The sequence below is a fragment of the Leptonotus elevatus genome, chromosome 16, assembly GCF_054856555.1.
Source record: "Leptonotus elevatus isolate MCC_2025b chromosome 16, RoL_Lele_1.0, whole genome shotgun sequence".
NCBI classification, from domain to species: Eukaryota; Metazoa; Chordata; class Actinopteri; order Syngnathiformes; family Syngnathidae; genus Leptonotus; species Leptonotus elevatus.
The window spans coordinates 8,395,136-8,413,767 of record NC_141254.1 but is presented as its reverse complement, the minus strand read 5'-3'; the positions used below and the strand labels follow the sequence as shown (position 1 = coordinate 8,413,767).

At 40.4% G+C, this 18,632-nt stretch overlaps 2 protein-coding genes across 3 annotated transcripts; both read right to left on the bottom strand.

Moving 5' to 3' along the window:
- Positions 1 to 3,179: 3,179 nt before the first annotated feature.
- On the bottom strand, positions 3,180 to 5,020 carry LOC147160602 (uncharacterized). Its single transcript, XM_086099155.1, has 4 exons — positions 4,087 to 5,020; positions 3,961 to 4,011; positions 3,633 to 3,728; positions 3,180 to 3,560 (listed from the first exon to the last, which is right to left on the bottom strand). The coding sequence occupies exons 1-4, from the start codon at positions 4,225 to 4,227 to the stop codon at positions 3,399 to 3,401; spliced, it is 450 nt and encodes a 149-aa protein (XP_085955281.1). The 5' UTR covers positions 4,228 to 5,020; the 3' UTR covers positions 3,180 to 3,398.
- A 155-nt stretch (positions 5,021 to 5,175) lies between these two features.
- rad50 (RAD50 homolog, double strand break repair protein) lies at positions 5,176 to 16,952 on the bottom strand. Of its 2 annotated transcripts, none has more exons than XM_086099154.1 (28): positions 16,873 to 16,952; positions 15,883 to 16,020; positions 15,717 to 15,800; positions 15,329 to 15,480; positions 15,030 to 15,215; positions 14,743 to 14,947; positions 14,527 to 14,655; positions 14,215 to 14,380; positions 14,020 to 14,078; positions 13,709 to 13,843; positions 13,428 to 13,634; positions 13,157 to 13,339; positions 12,908 to 13,065; positions 12,425 to 12,600; positions 12,110 to 12,347; positions 11,224 to 11,413; positions 11,019 to 11,145; positions 10,477 to 10,670; positions 10,263 to 10,373; positions 10,078 to 10,170; positions 9,846 to 9,959; positions 9,474 to 9,601; positions 9,305 to 9,406; positions 9,099 to 9,221; positions 7,007 to 7,092; positions 6,550 to 6,692; positions 6,336 to 6,469; positions 5,176 to 5,491 (listed from the first exon to the last, which is right to left on the bottom strand). In XM_086099154.1, the coding sequence occupies exons 2-28, from the start codon at positions 16,009 to 16,011 to the stop codon at positions 5,305 to 5,307; spliced, it is 3,939 nt and encodes a 1,312-aa protein (XP_085955280.1). In that variant the 5' UTR covers positions 16,012 to 16,020; positions 16,873 to 16,952; the 3' UTR covers positions 5,176 to 5,304. The 2 variants fall into 2 exon arrangements, with proteins under 2 accessions (XP_085955280.1, XP_085955278.1); XM_086099152.1 differs by having other exon boundaries at positions 16,585 to 16,935.
- Positions 16,953 to 18,632: the final 1,680 nt, after the last annotated feature.

Below are 18,632 nucleotides of genomic sequence, written 5' to 3'. Positions count from 1 at the left end.
AGACATCCTGGTCGCTAGCCAATCGAATGTCACATATACACAAGGAAGTACATACATATACCCATATACATGTGTATTTCTTTGAGTTAACACAATGGAAAATTATGAAAGTACAGTGTAAAAGGTCTAAGCACAACGTAAATACAAATATTTTGTAATTTTCCAAATGAAGGGAAAATTTAAGAACAAAGTTGTATGCTACTTTTCTACCAAAAAGGACTTTGGCTCCATCTTGTGGCATTTTATAAAAAAAAAAAAAGAATTGTACAGCAACAACATGAAATGAGTACCGTATGTATCTTAAAAACAAAACAAAACAACCTTTAAAAAACAATAAGGTTAAAATAAACAAAATTATAAATGCATAAATAATAAAGTAATAATATAATAAAAATGATATAATAAATTAATAACAATATCACTAATAATAATAATCAGTACAAATAAATTCATTCACTGCCATTGACGGCTATAGACGTAAAAAATTCATTTGAACTATTTCTATTAGTTTCATTAGGTTTTTTTCCACTTTTGTTAAAAAAAGTATGGAAACCTAGAATTTTTTTATTGTACATTTAGAACCGATTTGTGACTAATTGTGAGTTAACTATTGAAGTTATGCGATTAATTACAATTTAAAAAATTAATCGTCTGGCGCCTCTAATTTGTAATATTTTCTTTTTTTTTTATTACATTTTTTAATTGTAATTAATCACATGACTTCACTAGTTAACTCAAGATTAATCACGAATTTTATATCTGTTCTAAATGTACAATACATTTTTTTCTAGGTTTTCATACTCTTGTTAACAAAACTGGAAAAAAATGTGAAACTAATAGAAATAGTTCAAATGAATTTTTGACGTCTACAGCCGTCAATTGCAGTGAATGAGTTAAATGCTTTAATTAAAAGAAAAACAATGCAACTTTTGGGCCCCATGTTTATATCTCCAGTAATGTTCCAAAACACAAAAACTGACACCTACAGTAACACCTTTGATAATCGCAATCATGCTTCTTGAAGGATATTTTTTAGAAGACACGGCTGAGTCTTAAAGAGCAAAGCATGGAAGAAAGGAAGCTGGCGAGCGGAGAACACAACAATGGCAGCGACCTCCTCCATCCTCCCTTTCTTTGAAGATTCACATAAAACGCAGAGCCGAGGCCCCTGGAGGACGGCCCCTGGCGGTTGCGGCAACACCACCACCCCCACCGCCAGCCCCTCTGTCTAATCCCAGAGGCCCCGGGCCCTCAAGTCAGCCCTCAGGCTACTGGACCAAAAGCAGCTGACTGCACATGAAAACAGAGAAAGGAGGTTAGAAACAAAACATCAATATACATAAAAATGTATTTTAACGCCCGATGTGCCTGTTGACACAGTGATGGCATTAAAAGGCTGATACAAGCACTGACTGAAGGCTCTTTTGCCTGATATATTACGACAATTCAATACAAAACTATCTATGGTCTCCCACAAATGTATTAAAAAAAATAAAAAATAGCCAAGTTGTACAAAAAAATTATGAGCAAGCTGTCAAGTGCATGCCACAGCAACAGGTGGCGCTACAACACCAAAGTGCAAGGACATTTGAAACAACCAAATACTAGAAGAAAGTCATTTCCAGAGGGGGAAAAAACATTTATATCAATAGTTACTGATCCATTTCAAAATGAATCAGAAAATAATTTAACATATAAAACGGTGGATATTTTGACGTCATACAACTGAAGACAAGAATGAATGAAATTTTAAAATGTCCTTTAATTCCCCACAAAATAAAGAAAAACGTATGTTCAACCCCCAGAGGCACACGGGAATAAAAAAATATGCTAATTAAAAAATTAAAAAGCAAAAATAAATGTTAACAAAATATGAAATGTATAGTAAAATTACCAAAAAACTATTAAAACTAAGCCACAGTCAACCTTTTGGGGGCACTTGGAAACAGACAATAGAAAAATCAAATAAAACTAAATTATACAATAGTTAGACGTGATAAAAACATTAGCTTGAATAAAATGGATTACACAAAAACGAAAACATAAAATCAATCCAGGAAAACATGCAGGAAAATGAGTTGACCCACTCACAAATCTCACAATAAAAACCTAAACAAATTCAAAGAATGAACATAAAAAAACAAACAATTAAATAAAACCAAATACCATCAAATTAGATAGATAAACATGATCAATGACTGGATACATTAAATTAGAAAATAAATAAAAACAAAAATAAATAATGAAATAAGTACATGCCTTGTATTCTAGGTCCCATTCAATCATGTAGCTTGCTCTTTTTTGGACATTTCTGTACATTAAAGTAAAACACGAGAAGTTTTTTATTTTTTAACTATTAATGAGCATCACGGTTCAGTAGCTGAATTTGGCACACGTGACCACCAACAGGAAGCACATCGGCTGCACCCCTCCCCTCCCCTCCTTGCCCTTCGAGCGCTCGCATTGCATCACATCAGCGAGTGACGGCTGCAAGAGGGAGAAGAGTGCTGAAACGTGTTCATCCCGGAGATCAGTGCATCTACACCGGCGTGTATTTCTGGGGACTGGCCCGGGTGGCGCTTTGAGTGCTCCCCGCCCAACACAACACGTTCTTTTAGACTTCTTTCTGGGCTGAATACTTAAATGGATCTTATTCATATTTGATTAGCGCTTCCCGCATGTGCATAAGTAGCTAATAAACAGATGAGCTGCTCTATAAAAACGATGCTATGAACGGTTCTTTAAATATATTTTGTGACCAAAGCATAAAAGGATTTAGACGACAGATACAATCGAGACGGTGGGAGTTTGGCGGTTAATGTTCGGGTACGGTGGAGATTTTTGAGATTATAACCCTCATCTGACTAAGTTTAATATCGATTGACATATGCCCCATGAAAGTCCCCCGTTGATACACTCGCCATCAATGTCCCCGTTTTTGGAGGGACGTCTGGTCATGTGATTGTTGTACTTTTTTTTTCATTTGACAAGTCTTTACGGTTCCGTGGCATAATTATTGCCATGAAAATTCTTCTCCTGACTCTTCTCTGCAGATCGTGGCTTCTGCTATATGTGACAATGTTGGGAAAATGGTTAAAAATGTTCATAACCTCTAGTCTCCACTTTACAAGAAAAAGGTACACATTTCATGAGTTGCCAATACGATTTATTCTCTTTTATTTGGTGTCAATACATTAAATATGCCACTTAAATACACAGTATATAATAAATAGATGAATTCCAATGATCGGGACTGCAGCGACTTCAAGGCTTGAAGATTTGATTAATTACAGTAGCTGTTTTGTAAACCAGGGAGATGGCATGTGAACACATTTATTACAGCGGAAAAACATCCATCATGTAAAAAAAAAAAAAAAATCCCCACATGACCTGTGCGTCTAGATTGACGGCTGGGTTGCATTTGTGGGAGGCGTGGTGGTGTTCACCGGGGTGTGCATGATTTTGTATCGGATGCATCCGATGATATGCTCTTTAAGAGGTTCCATTTGGTATTGGTAGCCTGTTGGTCGCACTTCCTTCAGCACTTCTTTGCATTTAAACTGCAACAGGAGAGAAGGGTCAGTACGTCACAAAAAAAATTAACAAATAAGGCACTTTCAAGGTTTCCTTACTTCTTTCTGTTTATTGTATTTGTTTAGATACATCGCAATCTCCTTTGTCGCTTTGTGCTCGTCCAGGAGCTCGTGAACTTTGCAGAAGAACTTGGCCTACAGGGGCAGAGCAAAATTGTTTTGTTTTTTTATAAAAAAAAAGACAAATAAAGCGCTATGCTTCATCAACATGATATGGTGCCCAAAAGCTGGCTGCTGCCAAGTCCACTGGGAGCAAATTAGGGTTCAGTGTCTTGCTCAAGGACACTTCAACATGGTCACAAGGGCTAAGAATGGAACCCGCAAACGGTGTTGCCATGTACCTCAACATCAAAAAGTATTCACTCACCCCACATTTTCTGGGGCCTTCTGCCAGATCGCTCAAATTATCAAAGTCCCCCTGTTGAGAGACAAAAATAGAAATAAAAAAGAACCATCAATATCGTGTTTTTGAAGAATGATGTGGTCAGCTTACCTTGGGTAATGACATGCTGCGATTGAACAGGTCGATGACGTGTTTGAGTGCAAGCACGGGTTTTTGGTCAGTGGGCTTGGTTGCAGCAGGATGGCCCAGCAAGGCCATCATCAAGAGCGCCGTTGTCATCATCGCCATCATTTTCGCTCGTTGGTCAAAATCAACTGAGAAACCGCTTCAATTGTCAGCTACTAGCTCGTTGTGACACCTCAATGGTGAGCACGGCGACTTATACTCTTCGCACCCCACCCCTTCAAAAAGTGACGCAGCTTCACGGCAGTACGCAGGAAATAAGATTTGTTTGATTATGCTTCCAACAAGATGAGATATGTTTCTTTGAATTTGTGCATCATGTTAGGTCAAAATTTTCAAAAATGACCATCAGAGCATATTTTTTTTCCCACCTCCTCCCACTATTAGAATTGCAATCAAGTTGTTAAAGCAAAAGTTTAAGTTAAAGGGGAATAACATCTTGGCGTCACATTAAGGGTATCAAATCACTTAATGAAATGATTAGTGCTGTCAAAGTTAATGCGTTAATTAATTAATCACAAAAAATAATCGCATCAATTATGAATTAACACAGATTAATTTTGACCATAGATTATCCTTTAGCGTGACAGCGGATGGCTAAATTTAAATTAGCACAGGTTTAAATGTGCGTATCACATTTAAAATATTTGTTCATGTCAAAAGATTGGGGTCATTTCTGCCCCAATTTTAAATTATGCAAGTAATTAACTGACTAGAAAAAGAGGAGGATGAGCGTGTGCAGTGGGTCAAAAAATGTTGAAGACGTCCTCATAACATTAAATGTCAAAAGAATGAACACATAACCGGTCTTCAAATTTGGCGGGGAAAAAAATGCTGCCTTTTTTTATTAAGCGATTAATCGTGATTAATCAAAATTCTAAAATGTGATTAATCTGATTACATTTTTTTATCGTTTGACAGCTCTAAAATGCTACTAGTTTGGGAAAATCTAAACGTATTGAGTACTTTTTGAGGACCTGCAAACACCTTCTTAAGGGACTTGAAGTGCAGAACTTGTAATGTCTCTGTTTTTGGTTAAAAAATGAGCCAAACCAAAAACATTGAATTTTTATTCATCGAATGATCTTTGCATACTCAGGTGTTTTCTTCTCTAATAAACAAACACTTAATGGCACAGCAAATGGGTAATGATGAAACTGAAGGGGTGTTACTGTTACTGTATGCTCAGTGCAGATAGGAGGAGAGGGAGCTGATGCTGCACTTGGTGATCTCGGAGTTCTGGTCCTGGTTCTTGCGGATGCGGTAGAAGTGTTCGATGTAACTGGAGCGGCCCAGCAGCTCCACAAAGTCCTCGTCGTGCGTGATGATCAGCAGCTGGAAGTTGCGCTGGCGGGAGCGACTCTTTATGATTCTGTTGCGATCAGAAAGGAGGAAAAGCTAATTACAATCAAGGAAGGACGATACAATGATGAATCAGTACGAATATTCCTGTTATATCGAACTTTTGCTATTGCTGCTGTTGGGATCTACAGTAATCCTGCGCATATTTGCAGTGTTGTGCTCTTTCTGAAATGCTGCCAAAGGTCCTTTCGAAGCAGTAAAGCAGTAACCGTGGTGTATTGTGCTTTGAAATGTACGCTGTAGCTCTCTCTCTCTTGCACGGCAGTATTGACTGAGGAAGGCTTACCTAACCAGCGAGAGTCAGCAGACACCAAGTCCACTATCCAGCGCTTCTGAATGGCACAATCACGTTGGCAAATATAGCTGAAATACGTGATGCCCGGCATCGCGAATGTCGTTTACAATGTGTGAGAAAATGCACAAGTGAGCATCAAGGACGAATCCCTGTACACACTGTGTCAAGAAAGTATGTTCAAGTGATACATCACAACTGAGACAAGTTGTGTACACACAGACTTGTTCAAAATCAAATGATTTGTAATCCATTTGTTTTTACAGCTAGTATTCTAAGATGAGTTTGAAATTATACTAAATTGGATATATTTGGAACAGTTTGTTTTTAATCATCCAGTGCAAAAATACTAGTTAAGAGCACTCCTCTTGAGATGATCGTTGACGACTGCCTCTGGCAGAAGATCCATTAAAATATTAGCGTAGCACTCCTATTATACAGAATTTCTTACATTAACATCGTTCTTCTAATGTTTCATTCGATGTGTTTAAAAATATGGCAGAGCCTCGAATTGACATTGGAACCTGTAGTAAGGTGTGTGTGTGTGTGTGTGTGTACTGACTCGACAAGGGCATGTGCCAGAGACTCAATGTTTTCTCGGTCCAGGTTGGTGGTGGGTTCATCCAGTGCCAGGATTCCGCAATTCAGACAGAACGTCTCCGCCAAGGCAAGACGGATAATGAGAGAGGCCAGCACCTGCGCGCACACGGAATCAAACTTTAACACCGTGCACAAGGCAAAAAAAAAAAAAGACGAAAAAGAAGAAGAAGAGGTACCTTCTGCCCAGCACTGCAGCGTCCCCTCATATCCAAAGCGGTGTCTCCTTTTACCATGACTACTCGATAGTTGTAAACCCTCCGTCTCACTCCAGCAGACGAGTTCTCATCCACGTCTGAGCGGATTTCCACGTACTCGATGTCTGGAAAGATAGGACGACCGAGATGTGGACGGATCAGAGTGAACCTTTGACCTCAAGAGGGTCAGGTCACTAAATTGACAACTATTTTAAAAGTACATTAATATATATTTTTTATTTATATCAATGCAATGACATACTTTTCTTCCTTTTTTTGCAATGCCATGGTGTGAAATTCAATACCCAACGTTCGTTTTGAATGCAACAGTTACGACAATATCACGCATTGCTGGCAGGCAAATAAATGTTGCGTCTTCTGATGTGGAAATTTTGCGGTACCTTTGTTGTTTACATGAGGCACAAGCCTAACAATCTACCTTGTCCTCGGTAGGTGCTGCGCCAAAGGTCTCTGATGATTTTGTTGATTTCGTCCATCTTCATACTGTGGAACTTCATGATGGTTCTGAAAGGATCAAAAAGAGAAGTGCTTATTCATAGAAAAAAAAAAAACTAACCAAAAAATCTGTTAGATATCAATCAATCTTCATTTTTATTCCATGACTATCTAAGGAAACAAGAGATGTAAACGTATAGAATTAACGTGCTACTTCTTTGTGTGTGCAGAAAATGCACACAAAATGAGTTGTAATATCTGCAAAATATTGTGCACTAAAAAGACAGCATATCAATTAACACAAATGTTGAAGCATCACAGTGTTCAAATATTATTAGCAGTGCAAAAAAAAAGCAACGAAAAAAAGCTGAGCTTTAATTTCATATCCTGGCCAAACTGAGTTTTATTTGTTGAATGTTTATCTTTTAGATGCAACAAAATTGCTACTAAACTCTTGTGGGAGGCGGCCCAACCAGGATTTCTTTTTTTTAAGTTTAATTAAGGGTCAAAATATTCCAAAACATAAGATATTGTAATCTGTGTCATATTGATAAACAGTAAAAAAGGTTGTTGATAAGGGCGATATTTGCAGCTAACTGCATGTTGTCTTCCTGTGTGACGAGAAGTGTTTGGTCAAACTCACCTACTGATGATCGGCTCTAATGTGGTCAAATATATCAAGTGGAAATCAAACGCCTTCTTCCGGTGCCCATATATGGCAAGTGAAGACGAGAGTCATAACGAAATAGGAAAAGTAATTCTTATCTGGCTGACTGATTTGCTCACTAGAAAGATGTTTAGTAAGGGTTTTTGATTCTCTATGAGCAAGTTATTGACAATTGGTTTTGAACAGATAAAATAAAAAATAATTCATGAGTATTATTTGAGGACAATGTATCAAAAAGTTGTGTCGATATTTTTGAGAACTCGTTGCACGTAACTCCCGACCAAACAAACAAACAAAAAAAAAAGAAAAAGAATTGGTGGCGGTGATTTTCCTTTTTCTGTTGAATATGAAGTGCCATGTGACGGTCGCTATTTTAACAACATTTGATGTCGAGGGTCGAGTACAATTTTTGGCAAGAGACATATTGTGAGACCACTATGACAGTCAGCAACTGGGCCACACCCCCCCATCCGCTGGAAGGTGGCCAAGACCTACTTGCTTTTCATCTTGATAATACTGACGAAAGAGCTGACTCAACCCATGCAGACGCGAGGCAAAGAACGCTCTCACAGTTTCACTTTGTCATTATGATTGCCTGACAGCGACACACAGCCCCATAAAGTCCCTGTTACGCAGGTTTTTTTTTTTTTTTACAGATTTATCAGCTGCTTGTGCCCAGTGTTATTATTTTTGTTCAAGCTCAGACAGCTGCTGAGTTCTATAGTTTAAAAGATCTGTCAGGTTACACGGATACATGCCGACGGTGGTGTAATTATTACTTAACAAGCATTTTTGCAACATATTTGCTGTTTTTATGCAAAGACCAAAAGAATACAAGTTTGGTACAAACTTTGGTGGTATCTTGGTGCTAATGAACTATGTTGAAGTGAATTGGGGAGCTTCGTTTAGACCAAGTAGTGCTATGTCGCCATTTTGTGACATCTTAGTTCCAAGGAACTGAGTTGAAGTGAGTCTAGGTGTTTTATTTTGACAAAACTTTGGTTTTGCCACCATCTTGTGGCATCTACAGGCAATTACAGGACATGAATGACTTTTTCTTTCTATTTGCGGCAGGGATCACTCCACTTCAAAACACTTGACCAAGAAACATACGGTATATAACCTCAATTTTATGTTTGCTGGGTCTGAATTACACTTGCTGCAAATTGAATGACACTTCTATTGCTAAAGTGGGGCACGCACATGATGTAAATATAATGGGGCATTTGAAAATGTTTCCTCTCTTCTGAAAAAAGGCCTGGATGTAACGACAAGACAAATGTGGTCTGTCATGATTGTACTCTTGTCAGACCACTGCCATAAACCCCCGCCGCGTTTCGGTCAACGCTGGCTACACCACACGACATATATGATTTCATCACCGTATTCCATGACGTCTTTTACTCACTGATCGAGGGCTTTGTAGTAGAGATCCAGGTCTTTGATGACCAGCTCCGTCGTACGCATTATGATCATCTTGTTTTTATAGAGCTCGTCGGCTTTGTGGTACTGATCTTCTCGCAGCTCTTTCCTGAAAGTGAACCATCCGGAGAGGTCAAGGGCAATATGGGCCGTGACGATCGACGGCGAGCTCGGTATCCTCGCGTCGCTCACTTGTGATGCAGCAACTCCTCCTCGAAGCCTTTCTGGCGACCGAGTGCTATGCTGCGGTTCTTCTTCAGGTCCTCCAACTTGCGCTCGGCTTCACGTCGTTCTCTGCACGAGCACAAATGCAGGTGAAGAGCAACTAAGAGCAACTTATCCGTGGATGTAGGGCTCTTACTGGCGTAGCTGCATCACTTGCATGTTGCCTATGTCTTTGCAAAGGGCCTCCCGCTTAGCCACAACCTCTTTAAGCTCTTCAACCCGCTTTCTTAAGGTCAGGTTGTCCTGTAACCAGCGCTCTTGCACCTGCAATGTGAAAAAATACACGTTACACCTAAACTCAAGTGATTCCCCAAGCACAGTGCATTTATACAAAAATTAACAAGTTCATTCCCATTTCTCAAGGCACCGCTATAGGCTATGTACTTTTTGTGCCTTTTTTTGGGTGGTGCGCCATTTCTTATTTAATACGTCAAATGCGATGTTTAAATATGTGCCTTTGCTCAATAAACGTTAGGAATCACTCTTGGACAACCACAGACGTGTTTACCTTCTGAGTGTCTATGTCCTGACGGACGTTTCCCATATCTTTGCTGATCTTCTCTTTGTGTCGTTCGGCCTCATGGAGCAGCGTGTTGGTTTCTTGAAGTTCAGACTCTTTTTGCTGCAACAACACGTCATAGGTTTGCTTAAACCTAATACAAAATGTTTTGAGTGTCTTTACCTTGAAAATTTGAGGACCATGTGTCACTTTACTGGACGCAAGATTGAACAAATTATACCTCCTTGTATTCATGTTTGCCTTCTTCAAGATACTTGTTGATGTCCCTTTCCATGGTGGTGATGGTCTTTACTTTGTCTTTGATCGCGTTGATCTGTCGTTGACAAAGCGTAAAGTAGATTAACATAATTTCATGAAGATAGAATAACATGTGGGTGTCGACTTGTGGGTTTAACATGCGTCCACCTTCTCCTGTCCTTCCTCCTGCTTCTGCCTTTTACGTTCTATCAGCTCCTGTTTCTCCTGCTGCATCTTATTCAAGGTGGAGGACAACGGAGACAGCTGCTCCTTCGCCTCCTGGTCGTGGCGACAACGCGACATTTAGTGTTTTTTCCTGCAAAGCCTGGCATTCAACTGAAAAACAAAAGACAGGACAATTGCGGAAAGATGATGAAAGTACCCGGATGTCCCTGGTTAAGGCCTGAATCTTAGCGGTGAAATCGACACACTGCTCCTCCAGCTGCTGCTGCTTCTGCATGTCGCTGCTCAGCTGGAGTTTCTCCGCTTTGGTCTCGTTCACACAACTCTTCAGCACCTGAATTTGATCCTGCTGGTCTTGGATCAGTTTACGTTTCAGCTCCATCTTGCTGGACGCTACGCAGGGAAAATGCCATGAAGCTCTAATAAAAGCATTGATAAAACGTAAATCATTTAGGAATTATAATGTGAGTGTAGTATTTATTTTTGCTCCGTTGTGATTCATGGGACTGTATAGGATAGGCAATAATAATCCTGGTGCTTCAGCCTATTTCTTTCTTGGTTATTAATTGATTTGTTTAAAAGGATGTTTGTTTTTGTTTCTGTGTTACGTATGGAGCTGAACTATTCATTCATTCACAATTTTGTGTTTGCTGGTGTGCTTTGTGATTGTAAAATACGTGCCTTGGCTCAATTAATGATTGAAAAAAAAACAAAAAACGGAGCTAGCTAACATCATCTTACTGGTATCTAACTTGAGCTGAGTCTCCTGCTTCTCCTGACTGACTTGTTGGACGGTTCTGGTCAAGTCTACTCCCTGGAGTTTGGTTGCGTTCTGAGCTATTTTCCTCTCCACTTCCTTCAGATCCATCTACAAAGAACAACAATTCTGAATTGTCAGGAGCCAAGTCCATTGATATGATCGTAGTGGCAAACAGGAGAATAGTACCAGGAATCTGTCCATGAGAGCGATGTCCTGCTGACAGGCCTTGGCGGTTTCCTCCTCTGACATCAGCATGGCAAGCAGAGTCTCCTGCTCCTCCACATCACTTTTTAGCCTCTCGATGTCTCTGTTCACACTCTGCAGTCGATTTTTCAGCTCAGGCAACTCCTTCTCCTGTAACTGCACAATGGACTGCCTGTGGGGACGGGTAAACATTTTAGTGTGATTTTGCTGAACATACCACACATGTAAATGTGTTGAAGTTTGGAAGAGCTTTTTTCCTTTTTCTTTTTAAATACGGTATGCCTAAAAAGACTAAAGCTAAGTATGTGAACAGAAATATCAATTAACGATATTGATGTCAAAATGTTACCTAAAACATTGTCCATACAGTCAAAGGTTTTATGACCCTGCAACTAATTAATTCAACTTACATGATTTCCCATGGTATTTTTTTCTGCAAATTTTACCACCCAGCTTCACAGGACAGATTGTATTTGATTTGAGAGCTTCCAGTCTAACTCAGTTATTTGTTTTTCAAGATATTGTTTGTATTTCTCGAGCCGTTTCATGATAATCTTGTGCCATCTAGTGGACTAAACCATTCCTCTTTTTCAGGTAAACCAAAAGATGAAGAAAATCACTTAATGGCCATAACATTTTACTTGCAATCACTGCCTTTCTGCTGATATGCAATGTATTAAAGTCATGCCAAGTTACCACCATACAATCTGTTTTTTTATATAATTGTTTTACATTCATGTACTACACATTTTTTTTTGCATAATATTATTGACCATAATCGTGCCTTTATGTTTACAGTACCACTGTAGGTTAGTGATAAACTACTACTTGTATTGCTGGCAAAAGAGCTATAGTTGAGGTCTTATACCTGACTGGTCTTAGAGTCATCATCTCATCTCGCCTCCTCTCTTTTCTCTTCAGGTCCTGCTCCGTGTTTTTCAGCTTGTCTGGAACCAGACGCAGTTTGGACTGCATGTCACTGATGACCTCCTGTAGGTCGGGCTCGGCCGGGAAAGTCCGCTGGCAGACGGGGCAGCAGGGCTCGCTTTCCTCGGTCAGCTGGCTGATGAACTGGGTATAGACGGCAGTAGCTCCAGCGAGCATGGCTTGGAAAAATAAAGGTACAACTAATCTAACTCTGCAATTTCTTTGCTTAAGTGTGACTATTGGTGCAAACGGCAACCTCTTTGTTTGGAAATTTTTTCCAGGTCCTCCTGCACTTTGCTGAGGTCCTGCTCCAGATCTTGACTGCCGCACACGTTGAAGAACTTTTCTTCATCATTGGTTAACTGCCCCTCCTTTTTACGTAGCTCGGCAGCAATGTGGCTCTTATTTTGCTCGCTGGAAGCCAGGTCCTTACTGCGAGTTGTGATATCGCAACAGATTTGTCATGACAAGTAAGGTTCAGTAACATGGCCAAAACATAGCATCGCGGAACCTCCAAAGTGTAACAACAAAACTGGTTGACTTCCACGTTCATTTTCAATTAAAAAAAAAAAGTTTTTAATGGACAAAATAAATCTTTCTGTGCTATTATAGCAAAGCAAATGCAAATCCTTTGTCATGTCATGAAATTTTGGATAAAGTCCAATTTGTAGAAGTTTTAGGTTTTCAACTTTGAAGGTTCCAATGCATACGTGAGTGCTGCTATAATGAGATAACACACTTGATTTTGGCCAGTTTGTCCCTGGTGCTGTTTATTTCCTTTGACTTGGCGTAAAGCCAGTCGTCCAGCTCTCTTTTGTTGGGGAAGTGGCCCAGTAGTGACACCAGATCGTCACTGTGACGTGACTTGATCTTGCGTACCTGCTCCTCTTTCTCTTTCTACAGGACCAAAAAAATAAATAAATAATGTTATGAGGGGAAACAGCAGACATGCAGGAAGACGAGCCCACGCATGCATTCAAAACACCACCTTGTCCTTAGTCAACATGTCCATCTGTGTGCGTGAAGTGGTGTGCATGTTGAGCACTCCCATCTCTTGGTCCAGCTGCCTCTGTGTGCGGTCCAGCTCTGCCTTTTCTCTCTGGAGCTCCACAACCTCCCCCTTCAGCTCCTCTACGTTGCACGTCTGGAGGGTGCTCTGCAGCTCACGCTCCTGAAAATACAACAAATTAGCTTGAATGCCTGTTCCAAGATTTTGTTGCTGTTTTTTATGCCAACCATGGGAACACGGACAAACTTACCGCTTTGGCCAGCTCGTTTTCCAGCTCCTGCATTCTGCCGGACGAACCTTCCAGCCTCTGCAGCTCAGTGCGGACGTTACGGAGCTCTTGCTGCTTCTTTCCCTGCAGGTCTCGCTTCAGCTCCACTGTACTCTCCAGACCCGTCTTCTTATCCCTGATCTCATCAATTGACTGTTGTTTCTGTTGCTCCTTTTCCTGCAGGTCTGCCTGGTTTAAGGAACGACAGGTGACGCGATGTAATTCAACAATCAACTGACCTGAGTGGTTTGACTTTTTCATACCATAACCTGAGCGACTGTCTGTTTTTCCTGCTCCAGTCTCTGAGTGATGTGACGTTGAAAGCTCCCGAGCTGAAGCAAAGTGAAGGGCGGCCGGTCGTAACCTTCCACCTCCAGTTGGGTCGACAATAAGCGGACCTGCGACAGTAAAGCCAAATTCAGTCAAGATATGCTTTCAATAGTTTGATTAAGAGAGCACTGTCCCAATCCCCACCTGACATTTGAACTGGTACCTGGGAGAAACAATTAGCGTTATGCTTTTCCTTTCAAAAACATTGAGGACCGATGTGTTTGGCTATGAGTTTTGCTCTCACCTGAGTGTCACGGTTCTTGATGTTTTGTGTCTGACGGTCAGACTCTAGCTGGAGACGTCCTGGGAAGGCCAGAGGACACGGATTTTTATCTTTTACATTTTTGTCCACTCTTTCATAAACCAAACTATTGTTGTTTTTATCTGTGTACTCAAATGAAAATGAATGGTCATGTGTCAATAGCATGTGACGGTGTACCTTGTTCCACCAGGAGATCGGACTTGACCCTGTTGAGTCTCTGACACTCCCTGCCGGCTCGCTCCAGCTCCTTCTGGCAGTCGGTCAGCCTGCGTTCCTTCTCCCTCACTGTTCTCTGGTGGTTCTGGTAACCCTCCTGCAGCTGCTCAGTCGAACCCTGGAACACCTGCAAGCCAATACGGACGACAAGCTCGAGGCTGCTCTAGAGTATTTTGAATGATTACTTTTTTTTATTGATCTTTACTGGTGTATGTAATAAAGTGTCAGGTGAGTATATATTTTATGGTTATGTGAAGCATCTGTATCATGCACCTGTTCCATCGTTTCCTCAAGCTCCTTATTGTCCTCCTCCATCTGCTTCTTCCTACTGTCCAGAGCCTTAATGTCATTGTCCAGCTTCATCACCTTACCCAGTTTCAAGTCGATGTCTGCCAGCCGATTCTGACAAAATAAATGAATACATCACTTACTTGATATAGCATTTTATCACTGTCTTTGATACAAATCCAACTCTGCAACAGCACACACTTCCAGTGGATCGATTTGGCTTTCAATCAGCTGGATGTTGTCCTTGGAGGCCATCAGCTGAGCCTCCTTGTTTGCAACAAGCTCTCTAATCTGCTGGGCTTTCTCCTTGTTCTGCTTCAAGAAGCGCAACTCCACTTGGCACTCTCTCACAGTGTTGTTCTGCTTGAGACGCAACTGACGCATCGTGTCCAGAGCTTTGATGTACCTTGAAGGTGATGAGAACGTCAGATACAAATCTACTGGACTTGAGAGGAAGAAGAAAAAAGTGCAAATGAGTTGGCTTTTACTTGGTTGCAGCGAAGATGGAATCAAACTTTTCTTTGAGCGCCTTGCCCTCACTAAGCGGCCAGTTGGAATCTTCTTGATGGCAGAATATGACGTGATTCAACACGGGCTTGGATACGCCGAGTGCGGAAATCATTTCACGGTCCAGCTCGCCACACTTGGATGACAAGCTCACCTTTTCCCCATCCCTGGATGAATACATGAACCAGTGTCACAGAGTGAATTACGGGCCTCCTTCGAGGTACCACAAAAAAACAAAAACAAAAAAAAGGAGCCAGGAGCTTAAAAACGTTAGACTTACTTTATCCGAGTGATAACCTGCTCTAAGCTTTTAAAGGAGTAATTCTTCGCTTTCTGGGTGCAAGACATGGAACGATGGATGGTGACTTTCTCCCCGTTGACATCAGAGAACAGAAGTCGAATCTGCGCTCGCACGTCCGTCTCGTGGGCATCCTAGAATCACATGTTAATCAAAGCTCACATTAGAATTTAGGGTGGGAGTGAGGACGAGCATTTATCTGGCTTGCATTGCAAAACTATTAACAACAAAAAATATAAGTGGTAATGCACATAATATACATAATTTTTTTAAATAAATTGTTATCATAAACATTTTTCATTCCATTGGCCTAAGTTTAACTTTGACCCACACACTTCATAACAGTGTCCTAATTTCAAATACAATTTACCTTTGGGTCATGGACAAAAGCACCTCCTTTAGAACCTGGAGGAAGTTCTCCTGCAGTTGCATACTTGAGGCACTCAATAATGGTCTGAAAAACATAACATATACAACTCATTTTGGTTCCAATATATTATCTTGGTTCTCTACAGGGTCTGTGGAAGTTCTTGTACCGTTTTGCCTGCTCCATTGGGACCAACCAGAACCGTAAGGGGCGTGAAGAACGAGATCACTTGTTTGTCTTTATCCTCGATCCCAAAGCTTCGCACCCCCAGGATGCTCATCTTGTCTATTTTGGACATGTTTGCGTTCTACAACAGGCACACACAAAAAAAGTAAGTTTTCTTGGAGAGCTGTTTTTTTTATTTTATTTTTTTAAGTTTTGCATTTGCAAGTTGCATTTGTCTAACTTTCCTAACCAGCTATTAGGGACATAAAAGTGAGAACCTTTCAAATATAGTGACACCAGTGTCAAGAAGATCCACTTAATTTGACAAGAACAGCAAGACCTGCACGCACTGTTTAAAATTTCAATTCTACAGAAATGCCATTGATTTGTCCACATTGTGGTAGGGCCGGGCGACCTACGTATTCATGAATCAAAGGTCAAATTAAGTTCACCCGTTAAGGTTATAGTGCATTTAGTGAAATTTCACCTGCAACCCCCAATTTTTTGTAACTAGTATATAAACTTATAGCAACTGTAAGGCATCAACTTTTCTGCCCCATTTTACTAACTTTTTGAGTCATTTTGAGGGAAAGACCTCACATTTTAGGCTACACGAATAGCAGTGGGTTCGTTCAAAGCATTTACAACGAACCGTTAACAGGTCAGAGGTAATGGTAAATGACAACAAGAGTCAACAAATATTTACCTCAAAACTTTGGACGGCTTTGTAGACGTTTTAGGGCCCCAATACCTGTCCGTATTCGAGTATAAACTACTGTACTTTTGTACCGGGCTAACCTCACGCTCACAAATTAGTCTTGTCGGTAAGCTAGCTATCAATATTAACGTACGTATGGTTGGGTTACGCTAGCAAAAACAAACAAAAAGTGCCAGCTCAGGGCTGCCGACACGTCAACGCATTCCACGAAATAAGAAAAATAGCCACGGTTCGTAACTACATGCTCTAAAGTGGCATTGCGTCCAGAAAACACACCTCCTTCGCTTGGAATGGCTCTCCGCAGTTTACGCTCCAAGCATTCGCGCCCCGCACAGGAAAGTGACGTCATCGCGTACGACGTTTGACTTCCGGGTGTGGAACGTAAGCTTTATTTTATGTACTGTATACAGTACCATTTATTTTTTATGTATTCGTATTCGTGTACGTTTTGTACTATTTGTGTGAGTGACTGACCGACATTTATTATTTGACTTGATTTTTCTTACCACTTCATTGTTTCTGCATGCAGGTTTTTGTATGTTAACGAACTACTATTTAATTTGATTGTATTTTGTTTATTTTACTATTTATTTTTTCTTAACACATTATAGTTTTTCACTCTTTCATTCTGTTAACGTATGAATGTTGTATGTATTTATTTATGTTTTATGCTAACTCAGGAAAGTGGTGATGATTCCAATGAATTCTCTTTCACAAAAGTAGGAATGTTCATAAGATTTAAAATTTTTTAATGTACGATTATTATTAAAACTTGTTGCACTCTGGGTCCAGATCTTACATCACCACAAGAGGACAGTATTACATTACATTTGAAATGGCGTTCATGTATTTTCCCTGCATCACTTTTGAGTTATTGGATGCTATTGCATTATGTCACAACGTGAGAATCTTAGAGAGGTCAATGATATACTTTTAATAGGGAGAGCATTCAATGTAAACTGACACATAGGCTACAGTACACACCGTATGAATCAAATGAATACAAATCATATAATTATCCATTTTCTATAGCATTTATCCTTTTAGGGTCGTACGTGAGCTGGTGAGTGAACCACTACAGTATTAGTGCCGCTAATAATGATTACTAAAACCTTTTTCTTCCATTTAGATTGTTTTCAATTATTATTTTCAAACGCTATTGCAATTACGTTCATTGTCCATTATGACTTTTTTTCCCCCCATGCTGGGTTTATAGTGTTGACCACCTGCAGCACTGGAGCACTACACCACTAAAAACCTGGCAACATCACCTCTGTGAGCCTCTCTTTGTTATGTTCCACATGACCACAAAGCAATCTACACACAAGCACACGCACGCACGCACGCACGCACGCACGCACACACACGCAAGTTTGTTTTACTATCTTTGTGGGGCCCTCTCATTGACATAATGCATTTCCTAGCCGCTTGCCCTAACCCCAACCATAAAAAATGATTGCCTACCCCCAAGTCTTGACCTTCAAAATGGACGGGTGGGCCCCACAACTCTGTTAAATCCCGAAATGTTGGCCCCACTATGTTCAAAAACAAGATTACATACACACACAATCTTCTACTTTCAGTCCACTGACTCAGCCTATTTATTTTATCAGACCACTGACTCACTGACTGAGCCTCATCTGCCAAGCTCATGTCCCCCTTCCTATTTTCGTCTCATCCTGACTTGAAAATGTCAAGACCTTATGTCTTGGATTCATGGAGGTGTACCGAATGTGCTGTTGTGCTTATACGGAGTGTGTGTGTGTGTGTGCACGCCTATTTCACACGCTTGGCCTATGAATTGTAACATATCCAGGTCTTCTAATTTTTTTTATACATTGTGTAAACAGGAGACAAGGCTGGGAATCAAGTCATATGGCTTACTTGACTCGAGTTAGGCTGGTTGCCATTTTTAGGACTTGTGACTTTCTTGCCAAAAACTTGGGAAATACTTGACTTCAGACTTAAACTACATGACTTGACAAGTCATCTTGAAAATTAAATGGTGGAACTGAACGGTGCATTGCGGAAATATT

Bases quoted from the DNA above. Each gene is read 5' to 3' on its own strand.
- LOC147160602 (XM_086099155.1), bottom strand. From the start codon at position 4,227: ATGATGGCGATGATGACAACGGCGCTCTTGATGATGGCCTTGCTGGGC. The intron at 4,012-4,086 runs GTAAGCTGACCA...GTCTCTCAACAG, and splicing joins GCAGCATGTCATTACCCAAG to GGGGACTTTGATAATTTGAG. The intron at 3,561-3,632 runs GTAAGGAAACCT...CTCCTGTTGCAG, and splicing joins AATACAATAAACAGAAAGAA to TTTAAATGCAAAGAAGTGCT.
- rad50 (XM_086099154.1), bottom strand. From the start codon at position 16,011: ATGTCCAAAATAGACAAGATGAGCATCCTGGGGGTGCGAAGCTTTGGG. The intron at 7,093-9,098 runs GTGAGTAAAAGA...TGATCCTTTCAG, and splicing joins TACTACAAAGCCCTCGATCA to AACCATCATGAAGTTCCACA. The intron at 6,470-6,549 runs GTACCTCTTCTT...GTGTGCGCGCAG, and splicing joins GCTGCAGTGCTGGGCAGAAG to GTGCTGGCCTCTCTCATTAT.